This window comes from Saccopteryx leptura, chromosome 3 (assembly GCF_036850995.1).
Source record: "Saccopteryx leptura isolate mSacLep1 chromosome 3, mSacLep1_pri_phased_curated, whole genome shotgun sequence".
NCBI lineage: Eukaryota > Metazoa > Chordata > Mammalia > Chiroptera > Emballonuridae > Saccopteryx > Saccopteryx leptura.
Window position 1 is genome coordinate 116,452,650 of NC_089505.1, and position 21,372 is coordinate 116,474,021.

Genomic DNA, 21,372 nt, shown 5'->3' on the forward strand with positions numbered 1-21,372 from the left:
AGGAAGCCAGGCTACAGTGGTCATGGGGGCCAGATCCTGAGCTACCTTGACTATTCTAGAGCTCGAGCCAGTCATAGACCGCAAAGCTCCTATGTTCATAGGTGGCTTAGAGACTTCGGACACTCCAGGAGATGGGAATGAAGGCACAGGTTCCACCAACTCCATTGGTGGTTTGCAAAGTTAAGTCTCTCTGTGTCTGTGTGTGGCTTCTGGTGGTTTTGCAGAGAGAATGGGGTTCTTGCACTTAGCACACTGAGCCCTGACAGTGCGAGCACGGGTAGGTTTTATGAAGCTGGGTGACGAGGATACTGAGGAATGAAGGAATGAATGAAAGAGACACCAGGAGGACTCTAAAATCTGGTTTATTAGGTGCAGGTTGGAGAAGCAGCTGGCAGCATAGATGGGGTCAGGTGTTGGGTCTCACCAGGCGCTCTCTCCTCAAGCCCCCATTGGGGTAGGGTTGATTACACCGCCAGCATTGGGAGCAACTGCAGAGGAGGGTCAGAAGACAGTAAGCTCCTGCTGTCCTAGAATTCAGTACAGTCAGGGTTGGCTCAGGGCTTGGGCTCTCCGATTTTCAGATCCTTGGCGATGGCCTCTGACAAGGAGAGATGAGGTTGCATAAAAACTGGATTCTCTTCCCTAACACCCTCACCATCTCTTGAGCCAAAACTTGGAAATCAGCCACCCATGCCCAGAAGGAACCCAGGCCCATGCTCTATAACTAGATGGGATTTCTGTCCCAAACCAAGACACAGGTACCACTCAAGCCAACCAAGCAGAGCAGTGAGTCCACCCAGAAAAGAGCTACCGCTAAGACTGGATGAAGCAGGACACAGTGCTACGTATGTATTAGTGAAAGCCAGGACCTTCTTAAAGTCAGCCTGGCCAATTACAACTGAGAACGAATTACAACAGAGGGCTTCATATGTCCCACCAATCAGAACAGAGCCTCTAGTCATACTAATCAGAGCAGAGCCCCTCCTCTGAATTCCACCAAACAGAGCACTTCTCTCCTTCAACTGCCTCCAATCAGGGAAACACAATGTCCCACCCATGAGACAGCAGGCTACTCACCCAGCCTCCGGTAGATCTCCTTGGCATCAATGATCTTGCAGAGAGGCTTGAGTTGTTCGGGAAAATCAGGTTGGGCACAGAAGGCGTAAACCAAAGACCAACCAAACTGTCTCTGCCTCTCAGTGCTGGGCTCCTCAAGCTCCCGGAGCTCCCGGAAGCCCGTGAGCTTCTTCACTGACTCCAGAGGAAAGAACTCTTCATCCTGAGGGAGACACGTCCCGACAATGAGGACAGGCTGCAGCCTGCTCCCTGACCGTGTCCCTTAGGACGGGCCCTCACCAGCCCCAGTGGCTGAAGCAGTGTTTGTGGCAATTGCGAACCAGATGCTCCACTGCAGGGCACTATGAGGTGGTTCAGCTCAGACTTATAACCAGACACTGGGCAGGAATCCTGGTTTTGCTCTCAATGTTATGAGTGGAGAAAAGGGACGTGACGTGGCAGAGAGACAATAGGTGCCCAACATGAGGGAGCCATAGTGCTGATGTTTAGGGGGTGTTACAGGCTGGGACCAGGACCAGGTTCCACGTGGCCCTGCCTGACAGCCGTGAGGGCTGATCCTCGGCACGGGCTCCCACCTGCAGCCTGGTGGACGTTTGAGAAGCAATAAAGAGCCTCCCAGAGCCTGGCTGTGATAGGGAGAGGGGCCCTGCTGGCTGCCAGACTGGCCTGTCACTGCCTCCACACTGGGGGGCACAGCTTCCCGTCAGGACCTCCAGGATGACCATATGGGTCTGAGACCCAGGCCCGAGCTCTGGCTGAGTAAGGACTGAAGACGGAGATCAGGAGTTGAATCTGTGGCAGGAAGCAGGTAGGAAAATTCCTTGGCAGGTGGACTGGGGAAGCTGAGACAGATAGCAGAACCCACTGGCCCAGCGATGGACAGCCAGATATAGAAGGTCACCTGGGTGGAGAGCCCCAGGTGCCTAGCATTTGGCATAAATGGCACCGAACATCACCCCCAGGGTGGCCTTCCCTCCCCTGGCATGTTATTGATCATGCTGTTTAGACCTCGTGACATTTCATGTCACTGGCCGTGGGGTATGAATCCTCCCTGACCTTTCCTTCTTAGAGATTACATCTAGGTCTCACTTGTACTTCAGCTCCAGGCCCAGAAAAGCAGCCAAACCAGGCAGGTGATGCCAGGACCACCTGCAATGACTGATGACCCTATCTTGGCACTGACCAATCATTTGAGACCACGACCCTGAAAGGGCACACCTGGGAAAGCTAATGAACATTCTATTGAGATCATTCTATAACCAGCTCTAAGCTCACAACCTTTAAATACCCTCAAAACAAGGACCCTGTGGGGGAGGGGGGTGTTGGGAGAGGGGTCTCTCCCTTGCAGGAGCAAGCCCACACTTTCCCTTTGTCTTCTCACTCTCTTGACTCCACAGACCTGCATCTCCTAAACTCAGAGGGTCCCCAGGAGACTTGCTACCAGGGAGCAGTGTGCAGTGGGTCTTGTCTCAGGGTAACCCCGTAAACGCGTCTCCAAGGCTCCCTTTCCTCTGACTCCCCAGTGTTCTGACTGCACGTGACTATAATGCCAGTGGCCGAGGTCAAGCAGGTCAGGTCCACACTGAGTTTGGGCATACGGTAGAGAAACTGCGCAGCCAGAAAGCGTTGGGCCATTACTGTTGAATAGATTCTCACAACAGTGGACAAGCAAACAGGCAGGGAAAACCTCTTCTCAGGCAAAGCAAACAGCAAAAATGGCCCAACACAGTGGTGGGAAGGCAATCCACAATCCACCATCCACGATGCCCCTGAGCGCAAGCACCCATAGTCTTACATGGGATGTGAACACAAGGTGCAGACACACACTCATGCACCAATCAGGCAAAGGGCTTCCAGCTTCTTAACCAGCAAGCAAACCTAACACAGCAGCCCACGCTCACTTTGGCTCATTTCTTTCCCATAGCTTCTAGAGAGCCAGAGCAGCCACCCCATCCCCAGGTTCTCTCTGTTGTTTCTTCTATCCAGGCCCTTCCTTGTTTCACTGTCACCAGCTCTAATAAGCATACTCACAAAATCACCAGGACTCATGTTTCTAAATCTTTCCTGAACAACATCAAGAACCCACACACTACTGGCCAGCCCGCGGCAAACCTCCATCGATCCTGATCCCCTTTCCGCTAACAAATAAAGCTCCATCTCTTCCCAACCTTGTGCCCAGAGCCAGTTCCAGAACATCTCTGAGACTCGGTATTCCTTCTCTGAGAACTGGCGATAATAATCCCTTCTTCCCAGGGCGATCAGTGGGCCCAGAGCTTGGCCTTGTCTACCCTCTGTAAATTGGCTATTCCCCTGCTTTCCCCAAATAGCTGTACTCCTTTCTACCTGGTTTGAGGAGGAAGATGTATGTGGCCAGCCTGAGAGGGGTCCTTGTGAAAGAGTCACAATGTACACACACACACAAACCAACTCCAGCCCCAAGGAGGGGGTGTTTATCAGGGCACAGAGCCTGTGCACTGGGGGCAGAGAGCCTGAGGACCACCGTAGGGTCAGGACTTACAGGCACAGTGACCCCCTGTGTCAGGTCGGCCCAGGTCCCCAGGAGGCAGAGTGCAGTGAGCAGGAAGGTGTTCATGGCAGCGGTGCTCGTGATAGGAGTAGCTGGGTCTGGATGCCACAGAGAAAACGTGGGACTTTTAAAGAACGCAGGGTTACTGAGTAACCCGGGAGCTTTGTCGGTTTCATCTGTTCCCATGTCAGTTAAGACCTAATCAGTTAAGACTCACGATAGCCCTGGCAGATAAGAGAGCAGTCCCCTCCCTGTGACACAGAACCCCTGGGTCCTGTAATCACTCACCAACCACACACACTCACTGACAACTGCTCTGGGCCCATCCCTGTGCGGGGGCGGGGCTGCAGCCGGAGGAGGGGTACCAGGCAGAGGCAGTGAAGGGTGACTGGGGGAGTGGGTTGGGGGTCAGGGTGGAAATTGGAGGGGGCATAATCCCCAGCACAGGGGTAGAGCAGTTCAGAAAGGTTTCCCAAAGGAGGTCATGCCAGCACCCATGTCTAGAGAATGGGTGAACATTTTCATAGAGAAGGGGTGGAGGGAAAGGTCATTTCTTACAGAAGATGCTACATTTATGAGCCTGGAGGTGAGATAGGCCTGGAGTATCAGGGAGATGAGAGTAACTCAGCGGGGGAGGGGGATTGAAAGGGCCTCAGATGATGGAGATGAGGAGCAGTACAAGCAGGCACTGGGGTGATGCTGTGACTTTGGGGGAAGGTCTCAGCTCTGCCACGCCACAGGCCTCGGTTCAAGTCTTATCTCCTGCTTAGTTTCCATGTATATGAACTGAGCAAAAGGTTTTCCCTCTCTGAGCCTCAGTGTCCCTTGTGTCCTCTGTGGGGATTGATAAGAATACCTGCTCTTGGGCTTCTTTGGAGGATTACATGAGACTATAGCAATGCTTGGCTCAGTGCCAGGAACACAGGAAAGCTAATATGGTTATTATTATTGTTATCAATAGCAGCATCCACTTCTGATCCCCACTGGACTCTCCAGTGACCTGCCCGTCTGAGCCACTGTGTGTCCTCATCTTGTGCTGATCCCTCTGTCCCGCCTGTCCTCAGCCTCAGCCTGTCCTTAAACAAGCTCTTTCCTTCTTCCTCCCAATTCCCATTCCTGCCGCTCCCTCAACCTCCTCCTCTTCCTCGGTCCTGCTGTTTCTGCCTGCTGGTCACTCCCCGACGTGTGTCCCCTCTCTGCTCGGCCTAACCCGCCCCACTCTGGCCTTTCCTGCCAGGCTCACCTCCCCAGCCCATCCTGAACCGCGCTCCCCACCTTTGAACAGGCTGCTCCACCTCTCTGAAAGATGCTGAGTTCTCTAGGGGAACTCAGACGCACAGTGTAAGGCCCAAGTCAGATACCCGCACTGCATTTCTAGCTGAATCACCTCTCTAGTCCTCATGGAACCAAGTACCTTCCCCAGCCAGTCCCTGCAGCTATCTGGGCTCCCACCTGCCTGGCTGGAGGCAGTGAAGGCAATTTACTGACCAATCATCCTCTATATGCACAGAGCTGAGCCACCCAAACAGAAATAACACTAATGACAATAATAATAATAATAATAAAGGTTTGGACAAAGTGCTCACTAAGAGCCCCACAGGCGGGGTTCCAACACCCTTTCCTGTATTATCTCATTTACTTTTCACTCAACCATGTTTTATTTACGGGCAAAAGAAAACCTTTACAACAACTCATTTCTTACAGTTCTAAAAGTGCAATCTTGTCCTGGCTCAACAGCTCAGTTGGGTCGAGCACCGTCACAAATTGCAGAAAAGCTAATGATTGATGGTCAGGGCACATACGGGAACAAGTCAATGTTCCAGTCTCTCTCTCTCTCTCTCTCTCTCTCTCTCTCTCTCCTCTTTCTTATCTTGCCAAATCAATAAATAAAAATTTAAATAAAAATTATAGTGGAATCTCTTCTTCTCTCTCTTCATTCGGTCATCTCCATTTTACAGAGAAAGAAACTGACAAAACAAACTAGGAGCCCAGAGTGTCAGAGCTGGTAACAGGCAGCCAGGCCTCCCACCAGAGAGCGGGGCTCAGAGTGGAGGCAGTAATTCTACTCCACCACAGGTCTCCTCACACGCTCTGCAGCCCTGGAAGCAGGATCCGCCACCATCCCCATTTCAGGCTGAGGAAACCAAGTGTCAGAGGCAGATATGCGGCTTGCAAATGACATGCTCAGGCTCACATTCAACCCCTGTGCCTCCCTGCTGCACCCTGTTCATGTTATTGAATAGAAATAGCTCATCCAGCCTGACCAGGAGGTGACGCAGTGGATAGAGCGTTGGACTGGGATGCAGAAGGACCCAGGTTCGAGACCTCGAGCTCACCAGCTTGAGCGTGGGCTCATCTGGCTCACCAGCTTGGACCCAAGGTCGCTGGCTCTAGCAAGGGGTTACTCGGTCTGCTGAAGGCCCACGGTCAAGGCACATATGAGAAAGCAATCAATGAACAACTAAGGTGTCGCAATGAAAAACTGATAATTGATGCTTCTCATCTCTCTCCGTTCCTGTCTGTCTGTCCCTATCTGTCCCTCTCTCTAACTCTCTGTCCCTGTAAATAAATAAATAAATAAATAAATAAATAAATAAATAAATAACTCATCCATCCAGCACTAGCCGACCAAACACTGAGAACTGAAGAGGAGAAACATTGGCTATTTTATTATACAATAGATGGCACCACCCAGAGCTAAGACGCTAGTGCTCACCACCCTGACCTTCCCAATGGCATGTAGGTTATAGATATACAAGGCAAAAGTCACTGAATACCATGCACTAGGGAGTTCAGGGCCTTGTAGACCACTGTCCTGTCTATACTGGCATTCCTCAGCATGGTTTCATGGAAAAGTAGCCAGAGGTTGTTCCATCTTAGGAATCCGAAGTTGAAATACAACTTTGGTCAAAATAGTATCTTTAGACTGACCAGGCAGTGGTAAAGTAAATAGAGCATTAGACTGAGATGCAGAGGACCCAGTTTCAAAACCCTGAGGTCGCCAGATTGAGCTCAGGCTCATCTGGTTTGAGCGAGTCTCACCAACTTAAGCCCAAGGCTGCTGTTTTGAGCAAGGGAGTCACTTTTGCTCTGCTGTAGCCACCCCCACCCACATGTCAAGGTACATATGAGAAAGCAATCAATGAACTGCTCAGGTTCCACAATGAAGTTTTCTTGCTTCTCATCTCTTTAACTTTCTGTCTATCCCTATCTGTCTCTATTAACAACAACAACAAAAGAAATAATATCTTGAGCCCTGGCCAGTTTGCTCAGTGGATAAAGTTTCAGCCTGGTGTATCAGTGGCCCAGGTGCATTTCCCATCCAGGGCACACAGGAAAAGCAACCATCTGCATCTCTCCCTCTTCTGCTCCCACAGCCACTGGCTCAATTTGTTCCATCGTCGGCCCCTGGTACTGAGAATAACACAGTTGGACTGAGCGCATCTGCCTCAAATGCTGAAAATACCTTGGTTGATTTGAGCTGTTAAACACGGTTAGCTGGTGGATCCCAGTCAGGGTGCATGTTGGAGTCTGTCTCTCACTATCTCTCCTGCTCTCACTTTAACAAAAGAAAAAGAAAAAGATAGCTTTAGCTTAACAGAAAGCCATAACTTGTGACCCTGACTCAAGGTATGACCACTGTTTCTGGTTACCACCAGGGGTTAGTGACTAGCAAGGGAAAGAACTAAGGCTCACAGGGCATGCTGTGAAGAAACTGAATGGCGTGCTGGGGCTGCATATTAACAGAAATCATACACGACATCAGACCCTCGGTTTCATCCCACTGAACTGGTCCGGTGCCTTGGACCTGCCTGCTTCTCTGTGTGTCTGCACCACCCCACATTCTGGTATGCCCTCTGCCTCCAGTTTCCACATTTTCTTTTTCTTCAGAGACAGAGAGAGAGTCAGAGAGGGGGATAGAAAGGGACAAACAGACAGAAACGGAGAGATGAGAAGCATCAATCATTAGCTTTTTGTTGCGCATTGCAACACCTTAGTTGTTCATTGATTGCTTTCTCATATATGTCTTTACTGAGGGCCTTCAGCAGAACGAGTAACCCATTGCTTGTGCCAGCAACCTTGGGTCCAAGTTGGTGAGCTTTTGATCAAACCAGATGAGCCCACACTCAAGCTGGTGACCTCGGGATTATGAACCTTGATCCTCAGCATTCCAATTCGAAGTTCTATCCACTGCACAACAACCTGGTCAGGCTCCACAGAGGTTTTAAGATTCCATCCAACCCAATGCAAATCCCAAAGGCTGATGCAAATGCCTGCTTCCCCTCCCCCTTCATAAAACCTTCCCTAAAGTCCAGGACACCTCACCCTCTGAATTCTGCAGCCCAGGAATTCTGCTTGAATCACTTTATGGTGCTTCCCCCACACCTCACTCCCTAAGAAAAACCCACAAAGTTTGCCTTCGCTTTCCACCTTCCTTCGCTCTACCATTGCTGACAGGTCTCCCTCCATGTCTCAGCTCCTCAGCCCTCTGTGAACCATTCTCAGCTTCACCCTGGTACCCATTACTATGCTTTACCTGTTTCTACTCTTTATTGAATTAGTATGTTTGCATATAGCTGAACTTTGCATATATTACAAACACATTTGCAGGAAGTATTTCCCTAATTCTGGGAGGAAGGTGCTATACTTATTCCAGTTTCACTGAGACGATGAAGATACAGAGAGGTAGAGCAAGTTTCCTAGCATCACACAGCACATGGAAGTGTAGCTCTGTTTCCTGTGCTGTGTTACATCCACATACAATCTCCCATGTAGTGGATCTCATCCACTCTGAGGATCAGAGAGGTTCCCAAGGAACAGAAACCCTCATATGTTTGGGTGGCCAGGGCTGTGCTAGGGCTGTGGGTGGTCAAAGTGCCAGGGAGCCCCAAGGACAAAGTGGGAGCATGAAGACTCAGGGATGGTGGGGAAAGGCCTGACTCCTAAGGCAGGTAATGGGAGCAGAGCTTTAGTGCATTAGTAGAAGTTGGTGAGGTCAGGAGTGGGGAAGGAGCCGTGCAGAGGGGAGAGGGGCAGAGGACAAGCTGAGAGCTGTAGCTCAGGGTGTGGGCCTGGGGGGAGGGCAGGAAGCCAGGCTACAGTGGTCATGGGGGCCAGATCCTGAGCTACCTTGACTATTCTAGAGCTCGAGCCAGTCATAGACCGCAAAGCTCCTATGTTCATAGGTGGCTTAGAGACTTCAGTGACTCTAGGAGATGAGAATGAAAGCACAGGTTACACCAACTCCTTTAGTAATTTGAAAAGTTAAGTCTCTCTGTGTCTATGTGTTGCGTCTGGTAGCTTAGCAGAGAGTACGGGGTCCTTGCACTTACCACACTGAACCCTGACAATGCGAGCACAGAGTAGGTGTTCATGAAGCTGGGTGATGAGGACACTGAGGAATGAAGGAATGAATGAAAGCGACACCAGGAGGACTCTAAAATCTGGTTTATTAGGTGCAGGTTGGAGAAGCAGCTGGCAGCGTGGATGGGTCAGGTGTTGGGTCCCCCAGGCGCTCTCTCCTCAAACCTCCATTGGGGTAGGGTAGATCATGCCACGAGCTTTGGGAGCAACTGCAGGGGAAGGGCAGGGGACAGCAAGCTCCTGCTGTCCTAGCATCCAGCACAGGCAATGTAGGCACACAGCTCACATGTGCTCGGGTCCTCAGAGATGGCCTCTGGACAAGAGAGATGGGGCCACATGAAAGCTGGCTTCTCTTCCCTAACACCCCCACCATCTCTTGAGCCAGAGCTTGGACATCTGCCAGGAGAAACGCAGGCCTGTCCTCTATAACTAGATGGACTTTCTGCCCCAAACCAAGACACAGGTATCACTCAAGCCAACCAAACAGAGCATTGAGTCCACCCAGAAAAGAGCTACCGCTAAGACTGGATGAAGCAGGACACAGTGCTATCTATGCATCCGTAAAAGCAAGGGAGTTCTTAAAGTCAGCCTGACAATTACAACAGAGAGCTTCATATGTCCCACCAATCAGAACCAAGCCCCTCCTCTAAATCCCACCAAACAGAGCATTTCTTTCCCTCAACTGCCTCCAATCAGGGAAATCGCATGACCCACCCATGAGAGCAGGATACTCTCTCATCCTCCAGAGAATCTCATGGGCATCAAGCTCATTGCAGAGAGGCCTGAGTTCTTTTGGAAAGTTACGATGGTTACAGAGGGTAGGAACCACAGGTCCGTCAAACTTTCTGAGGCTACAAATGCTGGGCTTCTGGAGAACCCAGAGATCCTTCAGCTTCTTCACTGACTCCAGAGGAAAGGAGAATTTTCCATCCTGAGAGAGACACGTCCCGACAACGAGGACAGGCTGCAGCCTGCTCCCTGACCGTGTGTCTCAGGATGGGCCCTCACTAGGCCCAGTGGCTCAAGCAGAATTTGCGGCACACGCGAACCAGATGCTCCTGGCAGGACACTATGATGTGTTTCAGCTCAGACTTATAACCAGACACTGGGCAGGAATCCTGGTTTTGCTCTCAATGTTATGAGTGGAGAAAAGGGACATGACGTGGCAGAGAGACAATAGGTGCCCAACATGAGGGAGCCATTGTGCTGATGTTTAGGGGGTGTTACAGGCTGGGACCAGGACCAGGTTCCACGTGGCCCTGCCTGACAGCCGTGAGGGCTGATCCTCGGCACGGGCTCCCACCTGCAGCCTGGTTGACGTTTGAGAAGCAATAAAGAGCCTCCCAGAGCCTGGCTGTGATAGGGAGTGGGGCCCTGCTGGCTGCCAGACTGGCCTGTCACTGCCTCCACACTGGGGGGCACAGCTTCCCGTCAGGACCTCCAGGATGACCATATGGGTCTGAGACCCAGGCCCGAGCTCTGGCTGAGTAAGGACTGAGGACGGAGATCAGGACTTGAATCTGTGGCAGGAAGCAGGTAGGAAAATTCCTTGGCAGGTGGACTGGGGAAGCTGAGACAGATAGCAGAACCCACTGGCCCAGCGATGGACAGCCAGATATAGAAGGGCACCGGGGCGGAGAGCCCCAGGGGCCTAGCTACTGGCACAGCTGGTCCCGACATCACCCCCAGGGGGGCCTTCCCTCCCCTGGCATGTTGCTGATCATGCTGTTTAGACCCAGTGACATTTCATGTCACTGGCCGTGGGGTATGAATCCTCCCTGACCTTTCCTTCTTAGAGATTACATCTAGGTCTCACTTGTACTTCAGCTCCAGGCCCAGAAAAGCAGCCAAACCAAGCAGGTGATGCCAGGACCACCTGTAATGACTGATGACCCCTATCTTGGCACTGACCAATCATTGGAAACCACCACGACCCTGAAAGGGCACACCTGGGAAAGCTAATGAATGTTCTATTGAGATTATTATAAAACCACCTCTAAACCCCCAGCCTTTAAATACCCTCAAGACTGAGGGCCATGTCTGTGCTCTCCCTCGCAGGAGCAAGCCACACTCTTCCCTGCATCTTCCTTCTCTCTCTACTCCACAGGCCTGCGTCTCCTAAACTCTAAGGGTCCTCAAGTGACTGGCTACCAGGGAAGCAGTGTGCAGCGGAGGCTCATCCCAGTGTTACCCTGTACTCTTGTCTCCAAGGCCCCCTTTCCTCTGACTCCCCAGTGTTCTGACTGCACCTCGCCTTGGCTCATTCTTTCATATAGCTTCTAGAGAGCCAGAGCAGCCACCCCCACCCCAGGTTCTCTCCGTTGTTTCTTCTATCCAGGCCCATTCTTGTTTCATTGTCGCGAGCTTTAATAAGTATACTCTCCAAACACCTGGACTCATGTTCCTAAATCTTTCCTGCACAACATCAAGAACCCACATGCTACCAGCTGGCCCAAGGCAAACCAGCTTTGATCCTGGTCCCTTTTCGGCTAACAAATCCAGCTCCTTCTCTTCCCAACCTTGTGCCCAGAGCCAGTTGCAGAACATCTCTGAGGCTCAGTATTCCTCGTCTGAGAACTGGCGATAATAATCCTTTCCTCCCAGGGCGATCACCTGGCCCGGGGCTTGGCCTTGTCTACCCTCTGTAAATTGGCTATTTTCCTGCTTTCCCAGAAGAGCTGTTCTTCTTTTTACCTGGTTTGAAGGGAAGATGTATGAGGCCGGCCTGAGAGGGGTCCTTGAGGAAGAGTCACAATGTACACACACACACAAACCAACTCCAGCCCCAAACAGAGGGTGTTCTACAGGGCACAGGATCTGTGCACTGGGGGCAGAGAGCCTGCATGACCACGGTAGGGTCAGGACTTACGGGCACGGTGACCCCCTATGTCACGGCAGCCCAGGTTCCCAGGAGGCAGAGTGCAGAGAGCAGAAAAGTGTTCATGGCAGCTGAACTCGTGACAGGATGGCTCTGGATGGCACAGGGAAAACGTGGGACTTTTAAAGAACGCAGGGTTACTGAGTAACCTGGGAGCTTTGTTGGTCTCATCCATTCACCTGTCAGTTAAGGCCTAACCAGTTAAGACTCACGATAGTCCTGGTAGTTAAGAGAGCAGTCCCCTCCCTGTGACACAGAACCCCTGGGTCCTGTATTCACTCACCAACCACACACTCTCACTGACAACTGCTCTGGGCCGTCCCCATGCTGGGACGGGGCTGCAGCCGGAGGAGGGGTACCAGGAGAGGCAGTGAAGGGTGACTGGGGGAGTGGGTTGGGAGTCAGGGTGGACTTTGGAGGGGGCACCTCACCCAGCCCAGGGGTAGAGCAGTTCAAGAAGGTTCCCCAAAGGAGGTCATGCCAGCACCCATGTCTAGAGAATTGGTGGACATTTTTACAGAGAAGGGGCGGGCAACAAAGGTCATTTCTTACAGAAGATGCTACATTTATGAGCCTGGAGGTGAGATAGGCCTGGAGTATCAGGGAGATGAGAGTAACTCAGCGGGGGAGGGGGATTGAAAGGGCCTCAGATGATGGAGATGAGGAGCAGTACAAGCAGGCACTGGGGTGATGCTGTGACTTTGGGGGAAGGTCTCAGCTCTGCCACGCCACAGGCCTCGGTTCAAGTCTTATCTCCTGCTTAGTTTCCATGTATATAAACTGAGCAAATAGTTTCCCCTGTCTGAGCCTCAGTGTCCCTTGTGTCCTCTGTGGGGACTGATAAGAAAACCAGCCTCTTGGGCTTCTTTGGAGGATTACATGAGACAATAGCAATGCTTGGCTCAGTGCCAGGAACACAGGAAAGCTAATATGATTATTATTATTGTTATCAATAGCAGCATCCACTTCTGATCCCCACTGGACTCTCCAGTGACCTGCTCGTCTGAGCCACTGTGTGTCCTCATCTTGTGCTGATCCCTCTGTCCCGCCTGTCCTCAGCCTCAGACTATCCTTAAACAAGCTCTTTCCTTCTTCCTCCCAATTCCCATTCCTGCCGCTCCCTCAACCTCCTCCTCTTCCTCGGTCCTGCTGTTTCTTTCTGCTGGTCACTCCCCGACGTGTGTCCCCTCTCTGCTCGGCCTAACCCGCCCCACTCTGGCCTTTCCTGCCAGGCTCACCTCCCCAGCCCGTCCTGAACCGCGCTCCCCACCTTTGAACAGGGTGTTCCACCTCTCTGAAAGATGCTTCCTTTCTTGTCTCTAGGGGAACTCTAACGCACAGTGTAAGGCCCAAGTCAGATACCCACACTGCATTTCTAGCTAAATAACCTCTCTAGTCCCCATGGAACCAAGTACCTTCCCCAGCCAGTCCCTGCAGCTATCTGGGCTCCCACCTGCCTGGCTGGAGGCAGTGAAGGCAATTTACTGACCAATCATCCTCTATATGCACAGCGCTGAGCCACCCAAACAGAAATAACACTAATGACGATAATAATAATAATAATAATAATAATAATAATGGAAGTGTGGACAAAGTGCTCACTAAGAGCCCCACAGGTGGGGTTCCAACACCCTTTCCTGTATTATCTCATTTAATATTCACTCAACCACGTTTTATTTTATGGGCAGAAAAAAAAACCTTTAAAACAACTCATTTCTTAAAGTTCTAAAAGTGGAATCTCATCCTGGCTGGATAGCTCAGTTGCTCAGTTGGGTCAAGCAATGTCCCAAATTATAGAGGTTGTCAGTTCAATCCCAGGTCAGGGCACATACGGAAAAAAGTCAGTGTTCCAGTCTCTCTCTCTCTCTCTCTCTCTCTCTCTCTCTCTCTCTCCCTCTCTCCCTCTCTCTTTCCTCTTTCTTATCTTACTAAATCAATAAATAAAAATTTAAATAAAAATAACAGTGGAATCTCTTTTTCTCTCTCTTCCCCATTTTACAGAGAAAGAAACTGAGAAAACAAACTAGGAGCCCAGAGTGTCAGAGCTGGTAACAGGCAGCCAGGCCTCCCACCAGAGAGCGGGGCTCAGAGTGGAGGCAGTAATTCTACTCCACCACAGGTCTCCTCACACGCCCTGCAGCCCTGGAAGCAGGATCCGCCACCATCCCCATTTCAGGCTGAGGAAACCAAGTGTCAGAGGGCTCACACTCAACCCCTGTGCCTCCCTGCTGCACCCTGTCCATGTTATTGAATAGAAATAGCTCATCCACCCAGCACTAGCCAACCAAACACTTGAGAACTGAAGAGGAGAAACATTGTCTATTTTATTATAGATGGTACCACCCAGAGCTAAGACGCTAGTGCTCACAACCCTGACCTTTCCAATGGCATGTAGGTTATAGATATACAAGGCAAAAGTCACTGAATACCATGCCCTAGGGAGTTCAGGGCCTTATAGAACATACTTCTGTCTATACTGGTATTCTTCTGCATGGTTTCATGGAAAAGTGGCCAGAGGTTGTTCTGTCTTAGGACACTGGAGCTGAAATATAACTTATGTCAAAATAGTATCTTTAGCCAGACCCAGTGGTGGTACAGTAGATAGAGCGTCGGACTGGGATATGGAGGACCTAGGTTTGAAACATTGAGGTCGCCAGCTTGAGCACGGGCTCATCTGATTTGAGCGAGTCTCAGCAGTTTGAGCCCAAGGTTGCTGTTTTGAGCAAGGAGATCACTCACTCTACTATAGCCCCACCCCCCACCCCATCAAGGTACATATGAGAAAGCAATCATGAACTGCTAAGGTACCACAATGAAGATTTGGTGCTTCTCATCTCGTTCCCTTCCTGTCTGTCACTATCTGTCTCTCTTTCTGTTTCTGTCAGCAACAACAACAACAAATAAAATAGTATCTTGAGCCCTGGCCAGTTTGCTCAGTGGACAGAGTTTCAGCCTCGTGTATCAGTGTACCAGGTGCGTTTCCCTTCCAGGGCACACAGGAAAAGCAACCATCTGCCTCTCTCCCCCTTCTGCTCCTACAGCCAATGGCTCAATTTGTTCCAACGTCGGCCCATGGCACTGAGGATAATAATTGGCCTGAGCGCATCTGTCTCAAATGCTGAAAATACCACCGTTGATTTGAGCATCGGCCCCAGAGACGGGTAGGCGGGTGGATCCTGGTCATGGTGCATGTGGGAGTCTGTCTCTCACTATCTCTCCTGCTCTCACTTTAAAATAAGAAAAAGAAAAAAGATAGCTTTAGCTTAACAGAAAGCCATAACTTGTGACCCTGACTCAAGGTATGACCATTGTTTCTGGTTACCACCAGGGGTTAGTGACTAGCAAGGAAAAGAACTAAGGCTCACAGGGCATGCTGTGAAGAAACAGAATGCCGTGCTGGGTCTGCATATTAACAGAAATCATACACGATATCAGACCCTCGGTTTCATCCCACTGAACTGGTCCGGTGCCTTGGACCTGCCTGCTTCTCTGTGTGTCTGCACCACCCCACATTCTGGCATGCCCTCTGCCTCCAGTCTCCACACAGGGTATAAGATTCCATCCAACCCAATGCAAATCCCAAGGGCTGATGCAAATGCTGCTTCCTAGCCCCTTTCACAAAGCCTTCCCTGAAGTGTAGGACACCTCACCCATAAATGCTGCAGCCCAGAAAATCCTGCTAGAGTCAGTCTGTGGTGCTCTGCCCCCCACCAACTCCCCAAGAAGAACCCAAGAAAATTGCCTTCACTTTCCACCTTCCTTCGCTCTACCATTGCTGACAGGTCTCCCTCCATGCCTCAGCTCCTCAGCCCTCTCTGAACCATTCTCAGCTTGACCCTGGTACCCATTACTATGCTTTACTTGTTTCTACTCTTTATTGAATTTGTATGTTTGCATATAGATGAACTTTGCATATATTACAAACACATATGCAGGAAGTATTTTCCTTATTCTGGGAGGTAGGTGCTATACTTATTCCAGTTTCACTGAGATGACGAAGATACAGAGAGGGAAAGCAAGTTTCCTAGCATCACACAGCACATGGAAGTGTAGCTCTGTTTCCTGGGCTGTGTTACATCCACATACAATCTCTCATGTGGTGGATCTCATCCAATCTGGGGATCAAGAGGTTCCCGAGGAACAGAAGCCCACATATGTTTGGGTGGCCAGGGCTGTGCTAGGGCTGTGGGTGGTCAAAGTGTCAGGGAGCCCCAAGGACAAAGTGGGAGCATGAAGACTCAGGGATGGTGGGGAAAGGCCTGACTCCTAAGGGAGATAATGGGAGCAGTGCTTCAGTGTACTAGTGGAAGTTGGTGAGGTCAGGAGTGGGGAAGGAGCCGTGCAGAGGGGAGAGGGGCAGAGGACAAGCTGAGAGCTGTAGCTCAGGGTGTGGGCCTGGGGGGAGGGCAGGAAGCCAGGCTACAGTGGTCATGGGGGCCAGATCCTGAGCTACCTTGACTATTCTAGAGCTCGAGCCAGTCATAGACCGCAAAGCTCCTATGTTCATAGGTGGCTTAGAGACTTCGGTGACTCCAGGAGATGGGAATGAAAGCACAGGTTCCACCAACTCCATATGGAGTCACTTCGTGCTTGTGCTGATGTGTGGCGTCCAGTAGCTTAGCAGAGAGAACGGGGTCCTTGCACTTAGCACACTGCACCCTGACAGTGCGAGCACAGGGTAGGTGTTCATGAAGCCATGAAGCTGGGTGATGAGGACACTGAGGAATGAAGGAATGAATGAAAGCGACACCAGGAGGACTCTAAAATCTGGTTTATTAGGTGCAGGTTGGAGAAGCAGCTGGCAGCGTAGATGGGGTCAGGTGTTGGGTCTCCCCAGGTGCTCTCTCCTTAAATCTTTATACTAGGGTAGATTACACCGCCAGCATTGGGAGCAACTGCAGGGGAGGAGCAGGAGACAGCAAGCTCCTGCTGTCCTAGCATCCAGCACAGGCAGCGTAGGCACACAGCTCACATGTGCTCGGGTCCTCAGCGATGGCCTCTGGACAAGAGAGATGGGGCCACATGAAAGCTGGCTTCTCTTCCCTAACACCCCCACCATCTCTTGAGCCAGAGCTTGGACATCTGCCAGGAGAAACCCAAGCCCGTCGTCTATAACTAGAAGGACTTTCTGCCCCAAACCAAGACACAGGTATCACTCAAGCCAACCAAGCAGAGCAGTGAGTCCACCTAGAAAAGAGCTACCGCTAAGACTGGATGAAGCAGGACACAGTGCTATGTATGCATCAGTAAAAGTAAGTTCTTAAAGTCAGGTTGGCCAATTACAACAGAGGGCTTCATATGTCCCACCAATCAGAACAGAGCCTCTAGTCATACTAATCAGAGCAGAGCCCCTCCTCTGAATTCCACCAAACAGAACACCTCTCTCTCTCAACAGCCTCCAATCAGGGAAACCCCACGCTCCACCCATGAGACAGCAGGCTACTCACCCAGCCTCTGGAGGATCTCCTGGGCATCAGGCTCCTTGCAGAGAGGCTTGAGGTCTTTTGGAAAGTTACGATGTTTACAGAGGGTGGGAACCACAGGTCCATCAAACTCCATGCGCCTCCAATTACCGGGCTCCTGAAGCTCCTGGAACTCCCGGAGAATCTTGAGCTTCTTCACTGACTCCAGAGGAAAGGAGAACTTTCCATCCTGAGAGAGACACGTCCAGACCTTGAGGACAGGCTGCAGCCTGCTCGCTGACCATGTCCCTCAGGATGGGCCCTCACCAGCCCCAGTGGCTCAAGCAGTGTTTGTGGCAAACGTGAACCAGATGCTCCACTGCAGGGCACTATGATGTGTTTCAGCTCAGACTTATAACCAGACACTGGGCAGGAATCCTGGTTTTGCTCTCAATGTTATGAGTGGAGAAAAGGGACATGACGTGGCAGAGAGACAATAGGTGCCCAACATGAGGGAGCCATTGTGCTGATGTTTAGGGGGAGTTACAGGCTGGGACCAGGACCAGGTTCCACGTGGCCCTGCCTGACAGCCGTGAGGGCTGATCCTCGGCACGGGCTCCCACCTGCAGCCTGGTTGAAGTTTGAGAAGCAATAAAGAGCCTCCCAGAGCCTGGCTGTGATAGGGAGTGGGGCCCTGCTGGCTGCCAGACTGGCCTGTCACTGCCTCCACACTGGGGGGCACAGCTTCCCGTCAGGACCTCCAGGATGACCATATGGGTCTGAGACCCAGGCCCGAGCTCTGGCTGAGTAAGGACTGAGGACGGAGATCAGGAGCTGAATCTGTGGCAGGAAACAGGTAGGAAAATTCCTTGGCAGGTGGACTGGGGAAGCTGAGACAGATAGCAGAACCCACTGGCCCAGCGTTGGACAGCCAGATATAGAAGGGCACCGGGGCGGAGAGCCCCAGGTGCCTAGCATTTGGCAGAACTGGTCCCGAACATCACCTCCCAGGGTGGCCTTCCCTCCCCTGGCATGTTACTGATCATGCTGTTTAGACCCAGTGACATTTCATGTCACTGGCCGTGGGGTATGAATCCTCCCTGACCTTTCCTTCTTAGAGATTACATCTAGGTCTCACTTGTACTTCAGCTCCAGGCCCAGAAAAGCAGCCAAACCAGGCAGGTGATGCCAGGACCACCTGTAATGACTGATGACCCCTATCTTGGCACTGACCAATCATTTGAGACCACGACCCTGAAAGGGCACAGCTGGAAAAGCTAATGAATATTCTATTGAGATTATTATAAAACCACCTCTAAACCCCCAGCCTTTAAATACCCTCAAGACTGAGGGCCATGTCTGTGCTCTCCCTCGCAGGAGCAAGCCACACTCTTCCCTGCATCTTCTTTCTCTCTCTACTCCGCAGGCCTGCGTCTCCTAAACTCTAATGGTCCTCAAGTGACTGGCTACCAGGGGAGCAGTGTGCAGCGGAGGCTCATCCCAGGGTTACCCTGTACTCTTGTCTCCAAGGCCCCCTTTCCTCTGACTCCCCAGTGTTCTGACTGCACCTCGCCTTGGCTCATTTCTTTCCCATAGCTTCTAGAGAGCCAGAGCAGCCACCCCCACCCCAGGTTTTCTTCGTTGTTTCTCTGCCGCCAGCTTTAATAAGCATATTCTCAAAATCATCTGTACTCATGTGACTAAATCTTTCCTGCACAACATCAAGAACCCACACAAGGCCCTGGCTGGTTGGCTCAGTGGTAGAGCGTCAGCCTGGCGTGCAGGAGTCCTGGGTTCAATTCCCGGCCAGGGCACACAGGAGAAGCACCCATTTGCTTCTCCACCCCTCCCCCTCTCCTTCCTCTCTGTCTCTCTCTCCCCCTCCCGCAGCCAAGGCTCCATTGGAGCAAAGGTGGCCCGGGCGCTGGGGATGGCTCCATGGCCTCTGCCTCAGGCGCTAGAATGGTCCCGGTTGCAACAGAGCAACGCCCCAGATTTGCAGAGCATCACCTCCTGGTGGGCATGCCGGGTGGATCCCGGTCAGGCACATGCGGGAGTTTGTCTGACTGCCTCCCTGTTTCCAACTTCAGAAAAAACAAAGAAACAAAAAAAAAAAAACCCACACAATACCAGCCGGCCCAAGGCAAACCTGCTTTGATCTTGGTCCCTTTTCCGCTAACAAATCCAGCTCCTTCTCTTCACAATCTCGTGCCCAGAGCCAGTCCCTGAACATCTCTGAGGCTTGGTATTCCTCCTCTGAGAACTGGCGATAATAATCCCTTCTTCCCAGGGCGATCAGCGGGCCCAGGGCTTGGCCTTGTCTACCCTCTGTAAATTGTCTATTCCCCTCCTTTCCCCGAATAGCTGTTCTTCTCTCCACCTGGTTTGAGGGGGGAGATGTACGAGGCTGGCCTGAGAGGGAATCCTTGAGAAAGAGTCTGAGTGTACACACACACACACACACACACACACACACACACACACAGACCAAATCCAGCCCCAAGGAGGGGTTGTTCTATCAGGGACAGGCCCTGTGCACTGGGGGCAGAGAGCTGGCAGTAGAGTCAGACAGGACTTACGTGCACAGTTACCCCCTGTGTCAGGTCGGCCCAGGTCCCCAGGAGGCAGAGTGCAGTGAGCAGGAAGGTGTTCATGGCAGCTGTGCCCGTGACAGGAGTAGCTGGCTCTGGATGCCACAGGGAAAACATGGGACTTTTAAAGAACGCAGGGTTACTGAGTAACCCGGGAGCTTTGTCGGTTTCATCCGTTCACCTGTCAGTTAAGGTCTAATCAGTTAAGCCTCAAGATAGCCCTGGTTGTTAAGAGAGCAGTCCCCTCCCTGTGACCCACAGCCCCTGGGTCCTGTAATCACTCACCAACCACACACACTCATGACAAGTGGGTCGGAGGTCAGGGTGGAGAATGACGGGGGCACCTCCCCCAGCCCAGGGGTAGAGCAGTTCAGGAAGCTTTCCCAAAGGAGGTCATGCCAGCACCCATGTCTAGAGAATAGGTGGACATTTTCATAGAGAAAGGGTGGAGACAAAGGTCATTTCTTACAGAAGATGCTACATTTATGAGCCTGGAGGTGAGATAGGCCTGGAGTATCAGGGAGATGAGAGTAACTCAGCGGGGGAGGGGGATTGAGAGGGCCTCAGATGATGGAGATGAGGAGCAGTACAAGCAGGCACTGGGGTGATGCTGTGACTTTGGGGGAAGGTCTCAGCTCTGCCTCGCCACAGGCCTCAGTTCAAGTCTTATCTCCTGCCCAGTTTCAATGTGTGTGAACTGAACAAATAGTTTCCCCTGTCTGAGCCTCAGTGTCCCTTGTGTCCTCTGCGGGGACTAATAATAATACCTGCCTTATACCCCTGGCTGGTTTGCTCAGTGGTAGAGCATCGGCTCGGCATGTGGATGTCCTATGTTCAATTCCCAGTCAGGGCACACAGGAGAAGCTCCCATTTGCTTCCTCACACCTCCCCATCTTGCTTCTCTCTTTCTCTTCCCCTCCTGCATCCATGGCTCAATTGGTTAGAGCACATTGGCTCTGTGCACTGTGGATGGCTCGGTGGATCCTGTCTCAGGCGCTAGAAATAGCACTGTGTGAACATCGTTCTAAATGGGCAAAGCATCAGCCCCAGACAGAGGTAACCAGGTGGACACCTTTTGGGGCACATGCGGGAGTTTGTCTCTCTATCTCTCCTCCTCTCACTTGGAAAAGAAGGAAAATAATAAAAAAAATTCCTGCCTCATGAGCTTATTTGAAGGATTACATGAGGCCATAGCAATGCTTAGCTCAGTGCCAGACACACAAAAAGCAATCAGGAAAGGCTAATTTGGTTATTATTTTTATCAATAGCAGCATCCGCTTTTGGTCCCCACTGAACTCATAGCCTGTCCTCATCTTGTGCTGACCCCTCTGTCCCGCCTGTCCTCAGCCTCAGACTGTCCTTAAACGAGCTCTTTCCTTCTTCCTCCCAATTCCCATTCCTGCTGCTCCCTCAACCTCCTCCTCTTCCTCAGTCCTGCTGTTTCTGCCTGCTGGTCATTCCCCGACATGTGACACCCCTCCTGCTCTGCCTAACCCGCCCCACCCTGGCCTTTCCTGCCAGGCTCACCTCCCC

At 51.5% G+C, this 21,372-nt stretch overlaps 1 protein-coding gene, 1 long non-coding RNA gene and 1 pseudogene across 2 annotated transcripts; all 3 read right to left on the reverse strand.

Moving 5' to 3' along the window:
- Positions 1-346: 346 nt before the first annotated feature.
- Positions 347-1,279, reverse strand: LOC136400025 (uncharacterized). Its single transcript, XR_010750243.1, has 2 exons — positions 1,078-1,279; positions 347-598 (listed from the first exon to the last, which is right to left on the reverse strand). It is a non-coding gene; the product is annotated as an uncharacterized lncRNA (long non-coding RNA).
- A 7,768-nt stretch (positions 1,280-9,047) lies between these two features.
- LOC136400024 (guanylin-like) lies at positions 9,048-11,912 on the reverse strand (annotated as a pseudogene).
- Positions 11,913-16,602: 4,690 nt separating this feature from the next.
- LOC136397624 (guanylin-like) lies at positions 16,603-19,978 on the reverse strand. The gene is made up of 3 exons (XM_066372134.1): positions 19,828-19,978; positions 17,294-17,498; positions 16,603-16,845 (listed from the first exon to the last, which is right to left on the reverse strand). Exons 1-3 carry the CDS (start codon positions 19,954-19,956, stop codon positions 16,781-16,783), a joined length of 399 nt encoding a protein of 132 aa, XP_066228231.1. The 5' UTR covers positions 19,957-19,978; the 3' UTR covers positions 16,603-16,780.
- Between the last annotated feature and the right edge of the window lie 1,394 nt (positions 19,979-21,372).